This window comes from Myodes glareolus, chromosome 16, assembly GCF_982192425.1.
Source record: "Myodes glareolus chromosome 16, mMyoGla1.1, whole genome shotgun sequence".
In the NCBI taxonomy this organism is placed as follows: Eukaryota; Metazoa; Chordata; class Mammalia; order Rodentia; family Cricetidae; genus Myodes; species Myodes glareolus.
Genome location: NC_142041.1, coordinates 18,568,198 through 18,588,084, shown reverse-complemented (window position 1 = coordinate 18,588,084; position 19,887 = coordinate 18,568,198). Strand labels below are relative to the sequence as shown.

The 19,887-nt window shown below is 44.9% G+C and overlaps 1 protein-coding gene across 5 annotated transcripts in view; it reads left to right on the top strand.

Moving 5' to 3' along the window:
• Palm2akap2 (PALM2 and AKAP2 fusion) overlaps positions 1–19,887 on the top strand; it is a 459,281-nt gene that overhangs the window by 198,854 nt on the left and 240,540 nt on the right. For all 5 annotated transcript variants that reach the window (XM_048420463.3, XM_085677115.2, XM_085677116.2 and 2 more), the window contains 2 exons: positions 8,113–8,193; positions 16,525–16,655. In XM_048420463.3, the coding sequence (XP_048276420.3) occupies positions 8,113–8,193; positions 16,525–16,655 (212 nt within the window). The remainder of the gene's footprint in view (positions 1–8,112; positions 8,194–16,524; positions 16,656–19,887) is intronic.

The following is a 19,887-nucleotide window of genomic DNA, read 5'->3' as shown; positions in this document are numbered from 1 at the left end:
AAGTGCCCATAAAATAGCTGAAGCTAAATTGCTGTGGTTTGTATTTGGCTTGACATTAATAAGTTACCTATGTTGATAGTTCAGTATCACAGTGTTTCATCTAAGCCCTCGTAATATTTCTCAAATTCCTCTTCAAAGGCCAGTTTTAAAGTTTGAACCAATTAGCCTATTATTTTTTGTCTCTTTTAAAGTCTTCTCTTGGCCTTATAATTTCTGACATATGAGAAGGGGGGAGCAGGCATTTCCCTCATTTACCACAGATAGCAGCTAGAGGTCAGAATTGGTTGCATAAAGAAAAGTTAAAGAAATAGAAATGCCAGTCAAGACTAAATCCCAGGAAACGGGTAGAGTTGTAGAATTTTGCACGCCATATGAAGATGTCGTAAGATAAATGAGCGCCTGGTAAGACTGCAATTTTGATGATAGGAGATCTATTTGTTCTTTTGGCTGAGCACCTCCCTCTGTGTGTGTTGTGGGTATGTCTAGGCATGAGTACATGTGGGCATGTCTATGTGTGGCTGGGGGTGGTGGTATTGAGGGAACAGTCTCTGCTGTTGGTTTTTCAATATCTGTCCACCTTCTTTTAGGGGAACAGTGGGGAATATAGTTCTCATACTAACCTGGACCTTGCCAAATGGGCTCGGCTATGCTGCATGGCCAGTGAGCCCCAGGTATCTGCTTGATTCTGCCTCCTCAGGGCTAGAATTTGTTGGTTTATTTTGTGGTTGTTGTTTTGGTTTTTGAACCAGGTTTTTCTGTGTAACAGTCCTGGCTGTTCTAGAACTCACTTTGTACACCAGGCTGGCCTTGAACTCACAGAGATCTGACTGCCTCTGCCTTCTGAGGGATTAAGCATGTGCTGCTGCCACCCATAGAATTTGCTTTTTAATGCAAACTCTAGGTGCCTGAAGATCAAACTGAGGTCCTTGTCCTTATAAGGCAAGCACTTCACAGACTGAGCTCTTAATAGCTCTGGTTAATACTTTTTAAGATTACTGTTTCAACACATTCCAGTTTCCTTCTATTCCTTATTTTTGTGGGCTCCAATACACACACACACACACACACACACACTACCTTAGTTTCCAATCTATTTACAGACTTAAATACTGATGTGGTAGTTTTAATTAGAATGGCCCCCATAGGTTCCTATGTTTGATTGCTTGGTGCCCGGTTGGTGGCACTGTTTGGGAAGGATGAAAGGGTGTGGCCTTGTTGGAGAAGGTGTGTCACTGGGAGTGGGTTTGCTCTGCCTGTTGCTGGCAGATCAGGATATAAAGTTCTCAACTACTCCTTCAGCACCAAGCCTGTCTGCTTTCTGTCATGATGATCATGGACTAACCTGAAACTGGAAGCAAGCCTTCAGTTAACTGCTTATTTTGTGAGTGTTGCCTTGGTCATGGTGTCTCTCCACCGCAATAACTAAGACAAGTGCTTTACTTGTTTCACAGCCAATAGACATCATTTGGTGGCCTACCAAACAGGAGTGATCTCTGTGCTCAGCTAACTATTTTGGAAGCCTGAATGTAGCAATGATCTTGATTGATGACCTTGACCTTGACATTCAAGCCAAGAGAGCGAGTAACCCAAAGGCGGTGAGATGAGAGAACTGGTCTTCAATAGCGATAGGTCTGCCAAGCAAGCTTAGCATCTGTTCTTAACTGGACAGGCAGTTGGGCAAAGCTGAGTGGGCACCTCCTTGATTCTTTCGTGCTTCTGAGAGCCCATCCTCCTCCTCCGTCCTCAGACACAGAAATAGCATCAACTCTGCAGGAGCGCTAAACAGGTCATTATAATGCAACCATGCCTGGAATGGCATTCTGATTCCTTAATAGATGAAATTCTGCCAATCCCCATTTGCATGTTGATTTTCCATGATTTAATTTTCACGTGACATTTTATGTCTTAGCGTAACCTACTTAAAACCTGGGTGCCCTGGTGATCCAGTTAGACTTCAAATTCGCAGGGAAACAGGTTAATTGGCAGGGTAATCCCAGCACCCTGGTTGGCCTCTTTTGGGGGAACAGCCCCAGAGATTCTTTTCATCAGCCACTAAACAGTAGCTTGAAGCTGTCTTTCCCGAATCTTTCATCTCAGCTCCTTCAGTTTCTACTTGTTTGCAGTACTGGGATTGAACCTGGGGCAAGCACCCCACCTGTGCACTCCGTCCCCAGCCCACCTCTGTTCTCTACGTGAACGCCCATCTATGTTCAAGTCCTTCCCGTCCTTTGCTTTTTCCTACCTTCTCTCCTTTTCTCTCCTATGTGGCATCTCTTCCACCCCCATTCACTTTCCAAAGGGAAGCTATTTAAAACTGTTCCTTGCAGTTTTCAGTCTTGTACCTCTTTCTCTGTTCTGGGTTGCAAAAAGTCTGGGAACCAGCTGGCTACTGGCTGGGGGTGGGGGGGGGGGTGAGGGAGGCAAAATTCACTTTCGTTCAACATGGGTGGAGTTAAAGCAGGGCTTTCTCAAGTAAGCAGAGGAAGAAATATTATATTTACCATTTGTACTTTGATTTTTCTTCTCACCACTTTTATTTTTCTTCTTTTGAAATCTCTGGATAGAAACAGTATCTTGAGTAGGTCTTCTGGCTTCTTCCCATTACTAGGCCCTGGGATTCTAGGTGTTAACCCAAGACAGGGTAGGGTTTCAGAAGAGGAAATGGTTTATCTGCTTCTTGAAACTTCCCATCTCAGCCTCTTCCTGCCTCTCCCTGCCTCTCTCTGCCTCTCCCTGAGCTGAGCTTAGCCAATCCTTGGATCTACAGGCTGCCACTATGGCTTCCCATGAAGCCATATTAAAAATATATCCATAAAAAAATATTAAAAAATATCCATCATTTTAAGCAATGCTGCTGGACAGGTTTTGTTAAGTGAAATAGCAGTCCTCCTGAGCCTCCAGCTACACCTTGCACTTCCCAGTGTCCCTACCTTGTCGCATGTATCTAGAGTGGAAGGGAGTCATATGCAACAAGGCAGAGAGGCTTCCCTAACTCCCTCCACGACAGCTTCCTGCCAGACTCAGTAGCCCCTTCGGACAGCATGTGTTACGCTCTAGCAAATGCCCCTTACTATACCAAGAGTTTGCAGCATTTATAATGCTGTGATGCTTCTGGAAAATATCTGCTAGGAAAGCATATGATTTACAGAAAGACGATGGGCATGGCTTGTGAGGCCTCCCGGATAGTGGAAGCACCTGGAAATCTTCCTAATGCCTTGAGTTCATTTCATTCCAGATGTCTCCCGGGGAGCACTGACCCTCCCTGTTACTGTTGTCCATTAGGCTGTCCCTGCAATTACTACTTCTGTTCTTCCCGATTCTTTCCCAGATTGGCTTTGTCAACCCTTTTCTCAAATGCATGGCAATGATGATCCGAATGGTTCAATACCTCCATCATTATGACACTCCGCTCTATTGACTAATGGCTAATGTGTATTCAATAATATATTTGTTGCCATTGATCACAAGGGCAAATTCATAATGTATCTGAGTGAGAGATATGGATAAATAGGAGCACACCCAGAGGATTGCAAAGAGGCAGACAGTCCATTTGTTTAGCGCTGTTGAGCAGGTGTCGATTACCTGTGTTCATCACGGGGTGTCCTCAGCTTTAGCCACTGTCCCTTCCCCTCTAGCTGCCCATAGCTTCATAGCGGGTGAAGATGCCTAAGTTCGTAAATGAATGAAGTATTTGAAGTACTAATGTAGGAGGACCCACATCCCAAGAAGTGAAAGAATGGCAAGCTCAAAATCAGCCTGAGTTGTAGAAAAAGACCTGGTTCATAAAGAAACAAAAGATTCACAGCCTATGGAGAAGGAAGAGGAAGGTGGGTGTGGAAAGATCTTGGGAGGGATCAGGGAAGGTTTCTGCATTGACAGCATACTTTCCGTGGTGACATACGCGTCACTCACGCTAGCTTAAATCACAGGGAGATGCTTCAGTATTGATAGTTTAGGGACTCAGAGGATAGCTCTGGCTTTATGCCCAAGTAGACCTGTTGTCCAAACAATGCTTTAGGATTCTGTTCTCTGTCTTTCTTCTGTTCCTCTCTGCATGGCCTCATTGTCTCCAACATAGACGCCTTACTTCCGTGCGCGATTGGCCAAACGGCACCTCGGACAAGTGTCCCCTCAGTGCTCTAGAGGAAAGGAGGGTTTCATTCTCTTGTCCTAATACTTGGTGTCTGTCCTTGGAAACATCACTTACCCATTCTACTTCTTCCTGTCCTGCCCGTTTCTGCAGTCGTTCAGTCCCAAAGAAACACACAGAGGTCTACATTAATTATAAACTGATTGTTAGCTTAGGCTTCTTATTAACTCTTATAATTTATATTAGCCCATAATTCTTTTTTGTTGTTTTTGTTGTTGTTTTTTTTTTTTCGAGACAAGGTTTCTCTGTAGTTTTGGAGCCTGTCCTGGAACTAGCTCTTATAGACCAGGCTGGCCTCGAACTCATAGGGATCTACCTGCCTCTGCTTCCCAAGTGCTGTTTAAAGGTGTGCACCACCACTGCCTGGCTATCCCATAATTCTTATCTGTGTTAACCACATGGCTTGGTACCTTTTTCGGCAAGGCAGTCACATCTTGTTTGCTCTGTGTCTGGTGATGACTGCAGATTGACTCTTTTTCTCTTCCCAGAATTCTCTTTGCCCCATCGATACTTCCTGCCTGGCTACTGGCCAATCAGTGTTTCATTAAAATGTAATTGACAGGGTACAGACCACTGTCCCACAACAACTTTGCCATCCCTTACATCAGTCACCATTGCAACAAGATAAAGGCATATGATTGGTTCAGGCTGACTCATGTGTAAGTCTGGCTGGTAGGATGAGTAGGGATGTGTGACTAACCATGACTGGCAACCCACGGGTGCCCTTTACACCTGCATTACAGCCTGGTGGATTGTTAAGTTGAGCTTTCAAAGGTGGGATAGTTTTCGTCAAATAAAGCAGCGAGAGGCCTCTATTATTGCTAGAGAAGGCATTAGGAGTAAAGCCAGGAAGACATGTGCCAACTCAGCAGGCCAGAGAGCTTCAGGAGGTTGTTGAGGTGGAAGAATATGGACTGAGGGTTGCTCCTTATGGTGAAGCTGTGGGATACTCAGGACAACCTTTTAGGCCATGCTGAGGAGTCTGGTCTTTGCAATATAGCAGTAGAGACAGTCTGGGTCTTAGGTAGAATTTTGCTGTGGCCTTCTGTGGAGACATAGGCCTAGAATCCCAGCACTCAGGAGGCTGAGGCAGGAAAATGATGAGTTCAAGACCACCCTGAACTACTCAGTGAGACCTTGTCTCAAAAATAAAGAAAGAGTACCCCCTCTGGCAACAATTATAGACAGACACTTGGTTAATGGGGACCAGAAAGGAAATCATTACAGCAATCCAGATGGAACCGAAGTATAAACATTTAAGCTTCCGGTATGCTAAAAGGCCTAACTAGAATATCTACATTGGTGTCGTTAAGAAAAACACACAGAAAACAGAGGGTGAGATCAACAGGACCCTTATCTTTCAAGAAAATAAGAGTATGGGTGTCCCGCGCTACCGTCTCGCCCGCAAGAACGACGCGGGACACTTAGGATTCTTCTGCAGTAAAGCTTTATGTCTCTTGAGAGGGAGAGCATCAGCTTCCAAAGCGGAGACCCAGATAAGATGGAACCCATCCCTTATAAAGGAAACAGACCCCGCTCTGGACGTGTCATTCTTGGATTGGTCAACTGCTCCCAGTCCCAGGTGAAACCTTGGGAGTAGTGGAAAAATACCAACACGTGTGAGCTTTCTAGCTCACCTGGCGGTGCAGCGCCATCTATGGTGGAGAGTGTGGTTGCGGCCTTCTACATATGGGATGATTTGTGAGAGTAATGTCACTTGCTGAGAGGAATACAGAAGGACCCGGTGTGAAGAGAGGATGAGGAGGATGAGGAGGACGAGAGAGGTGCCCGCTGCATGTAGTCATGGTAACAGAACACTGGGTTTGCATCCATCACTATCACAGGATGCTCGACACAGGGATGTGAGCTAAGAGGAGTGGCAGGATTGTGGAATTATGGGATGGGTGAGACCCAAGGTCTCAAGAGTTCGCGGTTTGCTTTTGGTTTAGGGAAGAGGAACTCTGGAATCAAAAGCTAGTCAGCTGAGAGACAGTTTGCTGAGTCCTTGGTGGTCCGTGTAAGCAGGTGTCAGGGACCGAAAGCGTGTTCCCCGCTCAAGCTCCTGTGACTTGACTCATGCCTAATTCCAAAGAGAGGTGGATGGCAGATTGTGGTGGTGGCAGACTGTGGTGGCCCATCTTGCTTGTCAGCTTACTAGGTACTAATTGTTCTGTTCAGCGAATGATTTGTCAACGTTAGGGCATCTTAAGAGTTAGAATTTTCCATACATAGGAAGGTGCAGGGGTAGGAAAGCATAGGAAAGTTTTGGGAAAGACTATCCACATAGAACACGGGATCATGGGTAACTTGTAGACACAGCACATTGTATCCTGTTCTGGATTTAAATGCAGGAAATCTGTGTGTCTTGGTAGTCAATGATCATGAATGATAAAATCTAATAAACTTGCTCTTTAGGATTTCCAGGACCTAGGTGGAGGTCCTTCCTTATGAAGTATCTCAAAGATGCTGAAATGTGGGCTTTTCCTCCTGAACCCTGCTTTTCCTGTCTACTGCCAGAAATGTGATGCTTTGGGAACATTCTCTAGGATTCTGTAGTATTGGTGATATGCTCTTGACTGGAACATATCACCAGGAACCTTTGGAAAACGGTTCCTAAAACACCCACAGATCTAATTTGGCTATGAAATTCTGCCCCTACCTAGATATTGCATTCTAGTGACTCAAGATCATGAACTGATATTTCTCAAAGTTTATGTATTACATTGATTTGAACAGCAGTGATGTGATTACATCTCCAGAAACACGGCACTACATAAAAGCAAAGTTTCCATGAACACTAACCGTGGCAGCCAGACTTCAACATCACTGTGCCCCCCATGGTTTGGCTGTTGTGTTGTGAAGCGCCCTTATGTCCTGCCTAACAAGTTTCTCCCTATGCTGGAGAAAAAGAAAGTGATCCACTACTGAACATCTCTCAATAAAACACCGCTGTATACTTCAGCAACGAAACACTGGAAAGTCTGCTATGGGAAGGGCAGGCCTCTCTGTTCTTATGAGTCACGTTCCTGGGCTGTTTATTGTCTGCGCTGGCAAAGTATTGAGAAAAAAATGTGAGGTATACATTCCAATGGAATAATGATGGTAGAAATACATCTCTCTCAGCCAGGTTTCTAGGCATTTCCTAGAAATGAATGGGTGGCAAAGGAAATAACAGTGGTGAATGAATGCTTGCTGCAAGGCAAGCGCTGTTCCAGGCTTTCTATATGTATTGTCTCACACATAAAGACACGTTTCAGCCATGTGGTTTGGGCAGTCTCCATTCAGGAGACCCAGGGGACTAAAACCTTACTTAAGGCACATAGCAATAGGCAGGGCCAGCGCTTGAACCCAGGCAGATCCTTATTTGATTGACTCTCACCTCAAGCAAGCCCCACCCACATGAAATGCTTTGCCACAAGCTTACTTAAGCAGGGACCACCCCTCTCGTTTGCCTTGGGTGGAGTGTCCGGCTTGATGATTTATTTTTTTCAAAATTTAAAACTGTACTTTATTACATATGCATGTGATATGTGATTTGGATGAAAATAATCCAACCCTGGAACCCCCTCCACCACCACTACCACCATTTCATCCTGTCTGCAGTTTGTAGCTGCATTGAGACATTTGTAGTCTTTGTCTCCAAATTAGCCCTGCACAACACAGAGAACAGTGTGGTGTGAGTGTGTGTGTGTGTGTGTGTGTGTGTGTGTGTGTGTGTCCTATCCTTCTGAATGAAATTGCTTCTCATGGAGCCCACCGCAGACACATTCAGAGAAGGCTGCTGCCTGCAGTCCACCCGGCAACCGTGGAGCAGGTGACGCCGCGTGCGCCCAGCCTCTCTGGAAGTGTGTGCACAGATGTGTACCGTTTCCACTCCCTCTCCCTGCCTTCGGATTCCTGGAGCCAACACCCACCCACTCTGACAGCCTCTCTTTCTCTTTCTCTCTCTCTCCCTTTTCAAGGAAAAAAGAAAGAGGCAGACAGAAATCGAAGGGAAGAGAAGGCAGCTGGACGAGCAGGTGCTGCTGCTGCAGCATTCCAAGGTAAGCCGCCGAGCCCAAACCTGGGCGTTCTCAGTCCTGCAGGTCACACCTCTCAGAGCCCGGCAGAGCCTGCCCTGCCGTGGAGGCGCAGCACCGCCTGAGCCAACCTTTTCCGTGCAACCAGGAGACCGTCTCTTGGCTTTCTGTGTAATTTTTCTCAGATTCAGGCATCCTCAGAGCATCCTGATTTCTACGAGCAGGAGATTACATTGCTGCTCCCGAGCAGCATGGTAGATATATATAGAAACTGGATGCGAAGAGTCCACATGGTCCCGCTGTTGTTTCTCTTGTGTATTTTGTACGGAGGCTCCAAAAGCTGCGCTTCACACATAATGACATAATGGACTTTTCGGAAATGAAAAAGAAAGACTCTTTCTTACTGCGGGGGGGGGGGGGGTGAGGGGAGAGACGAGCCAGTGTGGTCTAATAAAAGGACGATGCTGCACATTTCAGATTGTTTATCTATTTTATTTTGACTTTCCAACATTGGAGACGTCCTGTTAGGACAAGGTCAAACCTGGCTTTCAAATGATTTGACTTGGTTCAGTGTCTGTTGTACCTTATTAAAAAGAGAGAGGGAAGGGGGACCGTTTTGATTTTTTTACCCCTTTAAAACATAATGCACTTACGCACTGTAATTGATTACAGTAGAGGAGACAGCTCAGTCACTGCCACAAACGCCCTGCCAGTGGCTGAGTATTGCTTTCTGTATATTCAGATAATAATGTGGCCACGTTCATGGACCAGCCAGGAGTTGCTGCTTGCCTTTGACAGTCCTGGACTTTTAAAAAAAGAGAGAGAGAGAGAAAGAAAGAAAGAAAGAAAGAAAGAAGGAAGGAAGGAAGGAGGGAGGGAGGGAGGGAGGGAGGGAGGGAGGAAGGAAGGAAGGAAGGAAGGAAGGAAGGAGGAAGGAAGGAAGGAAGGAAGGAAGGAAGGAAGGAAGGAAGGAAGGAAGGAAGGAAGGAAAGAAAGAAAGAAAGAAAGAAAGAAAGAAAGAAAGAAAGAAAGAAAGAAAGAAAGAGGGAGAGAGGGAGGAAAGAAGGAAGGAAGGCAGAAAGAGAAAAAGAAAGAAAATCTCCCGCTGGTCTCAAGTTGCCATGACTTTGTGTGTGCAGAATTGCTTTTCTTGGAGGACTGGTTGGGAGGTGGCTGCTCGTGGGGTGCTGCCCTGTGTGCATTATTGGGACCCTGTGACAGAGTGGGCCTTGACTCTTGCACGTCTCGTTCTCTGGAAAGCCTGGCTGTGCTAAACAAATCCTCAGAGTGAGACTCATGAGCAAGCTAGCTCATGATCCAGAAGAGCAGCCTGGCCTATGTCTGCTCAGCCTGCTTGTGAGTTCACCGTGAACTTTAACCAGAGACATGTGTTCGAGAGAAAAAAGAGGCAGCGTGGTGCTGGTTGCCCTTTCTCTGTCTGTCCTGTCGCTCCATCTCCAGCCTTTCCTGGTAGTGGCCCACACCGTGTTCAGATGCTGTCACTGTCTCCTGACAACGGTCCCGGGGGAGGACTGGGGCTAAAATTAGGAATATCTTTCTATGGAGGCGGGGCTTACAAACACTAACAAGACTGCACAAGGCCAATCTGGAGAGAGCAGGGTCTCTGGCCCAGAGTGCAGGCAATTCACCCGCTATGGAAGACAGACTAAGAACTCGGTTAATCACAAGCTAAAGGAGAACTTCCTGATAAGAGTGGATGCTTCCCCCCCCCCCCCCCCGACAGCCTCTCTCCTCCCAGCTCCAGTACAGCACAATACCTTTGTGGTCCTTAACTCAAAGTCAGAGGGTGAACATGTCAGAGACCGGGTTCCTTTCTTCCCGCTCATCATCATTCTGAGGGCCAGAGAAGATGCCAAACACTCATTCATTGCTGGTGTCCAGCACAGCCTTACACTACTCTGTTCATGCTCCATGCATCCATTCCTCATTTCTGCATCCACCCACCCAACCATCCAGTTAAAAGAAACAATAGGACTTCATTGTATGTGAGGAAGCACTGAGGTTCCATAAGGGACTTGGCAGCATGAGCGTCAGCCTGAATCTGGCCAGCAAAGGTACATGCAACCCCTGCACCATGGTAACCTAGGAAATGGGAAATGAGGTGGGCTGAAGCAGAGACCAGTGTGTGTCTTCCTCTTGTGGAGGAAGGCTTGTGTAGTATGCAGATGATTTGCCAGCCTCAAAAACTAAAAACCCCAAAGCTCCAAAGGTGGCAGTGTGCCTCAGGTACTACCCAGAGGAGTGGTGTCCCGTTTCTAATCACTGGGGAAGCAGGAATATTGATAAGGCAAGGAGAGGCTTACTGTACTCACATAAAGCAGCCGGGATTCCATCTTGCTTTGTTCTGAGCTCAGCCTTCCTAAAGTAGCTGTCTGATTTTCATATACGGAAGAGGGTACCTAGCTGTGGGATAGGATCTCTTCGGTTACTGGAAGGGAGCAAGTTCCACTTTAAACGAACTGATTGTTGGCTGAGCTGCATAGTGAGTCATCTTCCCTACCATCAGTCAGTGTCCAGCCGAGTGGTCAACCCCTGGGTGGAGGGAAACGCGCTCGGGTTGTACTCCTTCCTGTGTGAACTTTTCAGGGGAGGGCTGCTTGCTTCCCCCACATCCCAGGAGCCTCCACACTCCTGTCTGCTCAGAAATATTCACCAATCTAGCATCTGCCTGGGTCTTCAAACTCTCAACAATCTTCACAAGATAGATGTCACTCTCCGCCTCTCACAGTCTGCAAACAAACTCATGATGGCGAGGAATTTGCTCAGGGGCACACAGTCTGTTAAGTGAGGGAGCCTAAGCTGACCCCCAGGGCTGTCTGTGCCCATGGATAAGGCTCTTCCCAGGCCACTGTTCTCTTCCAAAGGCTGGGCCCTTTTAGGTGATTTGCCGGACAGGCGCCAATTGCCAATCACCACTGTCTCTCTTACTCTCAATACATTTCATAGGCTACAGAAGATTTAGAGCATGTGCAGACATGTCAGCATGGTTATTATAGGTTCTTTAAAGGAGTAAACATTAGGAAAGATGTCAGTAAATGACATTTATTTCACAAATTTACATAATCCCAGACACTCTTGGAGAAAGTAAATATTCTCTGTGCAAAATCAGTTAGAAAAGCATTAAAACTGGGCTTCATATTTATTAAGATACAATGTTGATGTTCTTTGTCTCCCTCTTGTATCTGTATTTACATATATTCACGTATCAAATGGATTATGGATGGTTATTGTCATACAATGAGATATGAATTATTTAGACAGACCTACTGGTCTCCTGTCAAAACAAATAAATAGAAAGCAAGCAAGTGGTTTGGGTGCGGGTCTGTTTGCTGAATAATCTCACTCATTGTGATGTTTAGGACTGTATGGTAACACAGCCTACAGTTCACAATACCAGGGAATCTGGACAGCAAAGAGGACCCTAAGAGAGACATATGTGTATCTAATCTACATGGGAAGTAGAAAAAGACAAGATCTCCTGAGTAAATTGGGAGCATGGGGACCATAGGAGAGGATAGAAGAGGAGGGGAGAGGGTGGGAGAGGAAGGGAGAGAAAGGGAGGGGAGCAGAGAGAAATATATAGCTCAATAAAATCAATTTTTTTAAAAAAAAAAGAGTGTATGGTAATGTCACAGAATAGGATACCATGACTTTGTATGGCAACTGTGAGCAATTCCTTACTGAGGAATTCATACAGATGACCAGTGTATGAAATACTACTGCTATGAAAGAAAACTTTTAGGTGTTGTGTTTGGATGCTTATCTTTAGTTAATAGCTAATGTTTTTATGTAAGAATTCCCAGGAAATACTCAGAAATTAGCCCAGTAAGCAATTTTGATGGCTTTATTAGTTTTGCTTGTTTATAAAATGAAGAATTGTATCATCATTTCAAAAACAAAGAATAAGAACATCATAAAACAATCAACTACACAATTAGCAATCGGATGTTTCCCTGACAGGGCATGTGATTTATATAACCCCACTTATTTCTATAGATTGGAATGTGCAGTCTTTGTCACAGGCTTCATCAGCCTTGGAGTGAAATTAATTTATATTGACATTTGTATACAAATTGTCTTTTTAAAAACATTTTATATGTGGGCTCTTCTGAATTCTCAAGCCATAATTTTTATGAAATCTTATCTGCCATTGTGGTACTCATGTTTTTTGAACCATACTTGGGGCTGGGCAGTGGTGACCCACAGCTTTAATCCCAGCACTTGGGAGGTAGAGGCAGGTGGATCTCAGTGAGTTCAAGGCCAGCCTGTTCTACAAAGCGAGGTGAATTCCAAGACAACCAGGACTGTTACACAAAGAAACCCTGTCTCGGGGGGAAAAAAAAATACTTGGGAAGATTTTCATCTCAAATGTTTGCCCACAAGCTTATCTATACTTCAGTAGTTTGAATTTATCTAGAATTTATCTTTCAATAAGGTGTGAGATGAGAATAAAGCTTTATGTTTTCACTCTCAGTGAGCCATCAGCATGATTTATTAATTCATCCTTTTCTCATTGATTTAAATGTCATCTTTATTACTTGCATATTTCACCCTCACACCTAAGTCACCCCTTGTGATTCTTTCCCTTCCATTTATCTGCTCACTCCTGAGCTGGTACTGTTCTCTAATCCCCATAGTTGTGGTTATGTATTTGTAATATTTCAGGAAACAAGAGCCATCATTATTCTTTTGAAAAATGGTTTTGGTTTCTAATCTATTGAAACAGTGATTTATTTTTATTTTTTATATAATATGACTTGTGATAGCATGAATTAAAAAAATAAATCAGTGAATGTCTTACACCAGCCTAGGCTGAACTTAATTTTCCTCTTTTGCCCTTTGGTTGAATGGCCAGAGATTTGTCTATGATATTAGTCTTTTCACAGTCCCAGGGTAGAGTCTATGTTCCATGTGTATCATAACATGTATCCCTTTGGGACAGCCACGCTTGTGGAGTGTTGATCAGCGCTGTCAGGAACAATTGCTAGCTTCACATCTTCAGTCTTACTCAGGGGAAGGCAATTCTGACCAGAGCTTTCTCCTCTGTAAAGTTGTTGTTACATTTTGAAGACCACAACCTTTCCTTTAGGGACAACAGAATGGGGGTGGGGGACACCAAACACTAAACGGTGGCTGAGAAAAATATTCATCGTCAACCCATTAAGGTCATTTGTTGAAAAGCTCTTAAGGTATCGGGAGGTTTATTGCGAAGATATTATGGTATATTTTACTATTTTGAACCTTTAACACTAATTCAGATTTTTCTTGGTTATTTGTATGTATAAAGCCCCAGTGTTAAAAACGTAAGCATTCTGGGCCAACAGGATGCTCCACTGGTGAAGGTACTTGCCTCTGAACTTTTTCTGTCATGTCCATGTACTACACCCTGAATTTGAGTGAAGGGTAAGACTCCATCACTTTCATTAGAGGTTTTGGATTGGCTTCTTCCAAATTATGAAAACAAAAACCCTCTGAACCAAAGCAATATCTTATTGGGCATAACAAGGAGGAAAGGGAAAGACTCGAGGGTTAGGAGAAGGGGGAGGGAAAGGGTATGAGAGAGCAATGAGTCAAAACAGATACCAGGCTGGGAAGATGGCTCAGTGGAAAAAGTGCTTTCTCTGCAAGCCTCGTACCTGAGTTTGCATCCCTAGAAACCATGTAAATGCCAGGTTGGCATGATCACCTGCCTACAGTTCCAGCCTTGAAAAGTCAGGATGGGATTCCCCAGAGAGAGTTGGCTAGCAAAACTAACCAAATTAGGAAGCTCTGGGCTTGATTGATTACTTCCTGCCTCTGTGGGTCAGGTGGAAAGAGTAATTAGGTATGGTTCTTGGCATCAACCTCAGGCCCCAACATGGATACATACATGTGCATGCATGCCCACACCCATGCATAAATATGCATATACCCAGGCATGCCACATATACACACACAGAGAAATGGGGGAAAGTAGAAAATAACTATTGTATCACTCTGAGTCTTAGCCACTTTCTTTGAGAAAAGTCAAGTTATCCACAGTCTAACTAACCATCACCCACAAATGCAGTCAATGATAACTTTAGTAAGATTGCAGGTGGATGGATGATCTGGAGTGAAGGATAAACTCATCAAAGATAGGAAGCAAATCCCATCTCCAGTCACTTTAGCTACACAGTAATCACTTAGAGGTGGGAAAATTCATGTGTTTAAGTTACCATGAAAAACAACAAATTGAGTACTATAAGTTCCCCCCTTTATCTTATTGGCATAGTGTTTTGCCGACATGAATGTCTGTGTACCACAGGCACACCTAGGGTTAGGAGATCAGAAGAGGGAGTCAGATCCCTTAGAACCCGAGTTGCAGGTGGTTGTTAAAAACCACATGGGAGCTGGAGACTGAACCCAGGTCCTCTAGAAGAACAATTAGTGCTTTTAACTGAAGAGCCATTTCTCTGGCCCCTGAGTTTGTCTTTTAGCACACTGTGAGAGTAACCAGCATCTCTATGACGGTTTATAATGCAACGATTTACTAAGCCCTCAGTCCAGCATTGTGGACATTTGCCTTGATTTTCTGATACCTTCTGTTCCTTGTAAGAACTGGTCCTGTGAGTCCTCGCAGAGGTTCATTCCCATGGCCACTGATTCATTCATGGCTTCTCTCTGGTCCTCAACCGTGATGCAGGAGACTAGTCTCTGCAGACATTTCACATAGGGGCCACAAAGTGGGAGCGCCTTGCCCGCCCATGCTCCCGCTCTTAATTTTAGGGAGCCCAAACATGCTCTTGTCCTGTGTTGTTCTTAGCTCATCTCCCAGAGCAGTAGCCATCTTTTCCGAACCATTGAACTGAAATGAAAATGTTTTGTCTCCCTCTATAGTATATTCATATGCTGGCACAGGAGGGGTTTATGATTTTAACACATTAGAGACACTTCTGGGGGTGCATGTGAGTCACTGAAGAGTCTTGTTTATTTATTTATTTTGAGGTGGGTGGGTTTTGAGACAGGGTTTCTCTGTGTAACAGCACTGACTGTCCTGGAACTCACTCTGTAGACCAGGCAGGCCTTGAGCTCCCAGAGATCCGCCTGCCTCCTCCTCCTGAGTGCTAGGATTAAAGGCATGTGCCACCACACCTGGCTACTAACGGGTTTTTTAAGAGGAAACATGACATTGGACTTCTTAAAAAGACCATTTCAATATGAACTGGATGTCACATGGGTTTAGAAAATCTTACAATGGGGCTATAGTTGCATAGAAAAATGTCCTTGTCTTTTTGGAGACTCAGATTCAAATATCAATGAGAGAGATGTCATGGTGTTCGAGATTTGCTTTAAAATTCTTTGGCAGTAGGGCTAGATAGATGGATCAGTGGTTAAGGTCACAGACTGATCTTACAGAGGACCTGAGTTTGGCTCTGAGCACCTACATACCGCAGCTAACTACAATTGCCTGTAATTCCAACTCCATGAGATCCAGCGCCCTCTTCTGGATTTTTAGGGCACCTGCACTCATATATGTGTACACACACACACACAAACACATACACACTAAAAAACTTTAAATAAATATTTTAAAAGCTATGATAAGATGGAAATATGGCAAAATATTCATGATTATTAAATCTGGATATATATTTTATGTTTACTCTATTTTTGATTTTAAAAAAAAGGAATGGCTAATGATAGGAAGCACAGACACCAACCAAACTCTCTCAAGGTCGTTCTTTCCCCCAGGTCACTGTATCAATAAGGCCCGTGCCTTACTTCTTTCTGTTCTCTGCTGAAATGTCACCTCATCAATGAAGTCTTTAGACCCATCTCATTAATACAGCAACACTTTCTTTATTCCTCTCCCTAACTCCTGAATTCCCAGAGTCATTGTGGGGGTGCATCTATATGTGCATGCATGTGTGTAAGCATATATATCCCCGCACCGTGGGGAAATACACACACATGCATGTATCTGCATATGTGAGCAGAAACTATGCCTTCTTTCTCTCCTTACTGGAATAGAAGGTGTGTAAGGCAGGAATTAGTTTTTGTTTGTTTGTTTGTTTGGTTGGTTGGTTGGTTGGTTGGTTGGTTGGTTTTTGGCAACCAGAGTAGTGCTGGGTAGGTTCTCAATAATTACACAACTGAATTTAAGAACATAACAAAACAAAAAGGTGTAGAATAAACACAGTCCAGGAATCCTTGTTGCTTGGCCAGGCAGAAGTAGACAATCATGTCAGGGAGTCAGCCAGTGGTCAAGCTGAACTGTTGAGTGGTGGATCTGATGGAGAAGATCTACCAGTCCGGAAAAAGATGTGGGCCCAAAGGTGTCTTCTTACCTGTTGTCTTCCCTCCTTCCCACAGTCCAAAGTCCTCCGGGAAAAATGGCTGCTGCAGGGTGTGCCCGCGGGGACAGCGGAGGAGGAGGAAGCCAGGAGGCGGCAGTCTGAGGAGGATGAGCTCAAAGTCAAGCAGCTGGAAGATAACATTCAGAGGTAGGTGATTCCCAGTCTGCAGTAACTGCTGCTCTCCTGTAGGGGCCGCTTTCTCTGTGCTTCGACCTTTCCCTGGGGCTGGAGACTTGCCTTCCTAAATAGATACTGGTTGTCTAGCTCTGTGTAAATCGGTGTTATTCCTAAGAATGCTAATACTGTATTGGTCTATAATGCACAACAGAGATGTCTTCCCCGGCCAATGAGGTATGATACAGTTTGCCCTTTTCCAAATGCTCTCCTGTCCGCTTTGTCTTTTCTCTTTGTCAGTCCGGCTATCGGCTGCTGTGGCCACTGTGAAGGGTTTCTGCATAGATTTGCCCCCTGTGATCAGTTGAGATAGGAGAATTGCAGCCAAGGCTCTTGGAACTGCAATAAAGAGAACATGGGAAGGAAGATGCTGTGTGCCAGAGCTCGGTAGATTAGCTTTGCTCGGTCTCCTTGAGAGGTTCAGTGAGTGCATTCCTTCCCTGACTGCCCTCAACCAGCTTCTGACTATTTCAATATAAAAGATAGGCAGCCTATCTGTGGCCAGGAAACTGATCAGATCCATTCGTGAGCAAAAGGGAGGCTTCTCTTTGGCAACGATAACCATCCCAAGCCTCAGGACACCTAGACAGAGGTAGGAGCTAAGGATGGAAGGTAGCATGTATACAATCCTTAGAACCGAGTCTTCCCAACCAACCAGTTCCACGAAATTCTGCCAGAGACATTCCCTCTGGCCCTCTATCTCTTCCTGAGGCTGAAACAAAGGCTTGGTAGATGCACCAGGAGGCAGGAGAAACTCCAGTTCAAGGCCAGTTTAGGATACATAGCCATATCCTGTCTCCAACTAACTAACCAACCAACTCACAAGTGTGTCAGGTCTCTAGGTTATCAACCTGTGGGTCGTGACCCCTTTGGGCCATATGTTGATACCATGCATATCTGATATTTGCATTACAAGTCATAACAGTAATTAATTGCAGTTATGAAGTAGCAACAAAAATAATTCTATGATTGGGGTCACCAAAACATGAGGAACTGTAGTAAAGGGTCATAGCATTAGGAAGGTTGTGAACCACTGCTCTAGAGGAACAGAACTGAGAGAATGAATATATTTTAAAGGGAGATTAGATTGGTTTACATGATAAGGTCTAGATCAACCAACAACGGCTGATTCACAAAGGAAATACCAAGAATCTGGTAGCGATTCAGTCCACAGTCTCAGTGTGGCGCTGTAGGCCTGGCGGATTCTGCGAAGAGATGTTGGTCTCCAGTCTACATGTAGAAGCTCAGAGGAGCTGGTGCTGCTATCAGTAAGGAAAGCAACAATCACAGCAATAGGTTAGAGCGGAGGATGAAGAACTCATACATAGGCCTGCAGGAACTTCTTGGAGCCCCTTGAAGAGTGAAAGGGCCCAGACAGAGAAAAGAAGCTATAGTGAACTGTAGGAGTGAGTGGCTAAGTGAGCCCCGACTCAATGGGCCCTGGATGTGTACCAGAGAAGCTGTGTTCTTAGGGCTATGGTGTATGAGCAAGGCTGTTGTGGGCTTCTTCTCCTCCTCCAGGCCTCCTGATGGTCCTTCCTACTCTGGAATTTGATTTCTGCTTCCCCTCCTCTTGTATTCTTTCTCTGGTAGATTGAGTCACCATTGTGCAACAGGCTTGGGATCAGAGATGTTTACATTTGCGATTTTAATATTTTCTTATTTCAGCATCTTTGTCTATAAACAATGAGATGTCTTGGAGATAGAATCACAAAATGTGTTTGTTTTTTACATATACCTTATATGTAGTCTGTAGGTAGCCTTTTCATAGTTTTTCATTTAAAACAAACTTTGTACATTGACCCATTGGAGGGCAGGTATGGAGACGTCTGCTTGTCAATAGTCATGAAGATTCAGATGTGGAAGCCTTTCTAATTGTAAGCCTTTGGGTTAAAAATGCTCAACCTTTATAGGCTTTCGTGTCTTGACATCCCAGTCCCAAGGGAGGAAAGGGACTGCCATCCCTCATGCTGTCAGGAACACTCATTCCCCTGAGATACTTCTGTGGGGTTGAGCACAGTTGAGTTCTGTCTCAACTCAACAGAGGGCTATTGGAACAGCTGTCAGGCTCATGGAAGACATAAGCTCCCTGCTGTGGGACAAAGTCTAAGGCTTGGCCGCAGGTCTCTGCTTGCTTTGGTTGAGCTCAGCTAAATGGCTCTAAGCTGTAAGTGGGACGCATCTGCTTTTATTTTCTGCACACCGACAGGCCACGGGCTGCTCTTATTGTCTTTCTCTGACAATAACAAAGGGACTGGAGGGATGAACAGAAGCAAGACCTACACTTAGAACTGCCCATAAGCTAAAGCATGCTGGTAGCGGTCAACTTTTGGTGGAGGAAACGCAGATAAGAGAAGGGTAAAGGGTAGGGGCGAATAAATCCATCTTCTATAATCATGATTGTTGAGCTGAAAAGGGAAACGGCAGAAGAGTCAGTTATTGAGAAAGAATAAAAACTCAAACAGCACAATAGGGGGAGAGGCAGGAAGAGAAAAGGATAAAGAGAGGTTTGGGGGTCCTGTCCAGAGTCTGATCTTTACTGAACAGGAAAACCCAGAAGTGACTTACAGACAGGATGCCATAGAGCCTCCGAATAAAGGAATTTGTGCAACCAAACATCTCTCTGTAGCTCCAGCCTTTCCACCCACTGCTCTGAGCTCTGAGTCACTCCCTTGCAATGCATTAGATTCTCTTAGAAGGGACATGCGGTTCTGTTTTCGAATGCTAAAGTAAGCCAGGGCACAGCGATGTGGTTTTTGTAGTCTCTATACCCTGGAAGTGGAAGCAGAAGAATCCAACCAGTCAAGGTGATCTTAGGCCAGCCTGGCTGCCGGAGACCCACTCTCCATAGAAACTGGGTGTAGCTCAGTTGGTAGAGCACTTGCATGGCATGCACAAGGCCCTGGGTTTGATCTCTAGCTCCGTATACATCCATACACATCAGTTACGGTGGTGCACACCTGTACTCTCAGCATTCGGGAAGTGGAGTCAAGAGGGTGGTAATCTGAAGGTCATCCTCTGCTACCTAGAGTTTGAGGCCAGCCTGGGCTATATGAGACCCTTTCTTTAAAAAAAAGGCGGGGGAGGAAAAGGAGAGAGAAGGCGGAGGGGAGGGGGAGAGACACCAAAAAATCTGAAGGAAGAATAGACCATTGTAATCAAAGAATATAGGCAATTTCTACATGGAAAAATGAGGGTAAACATG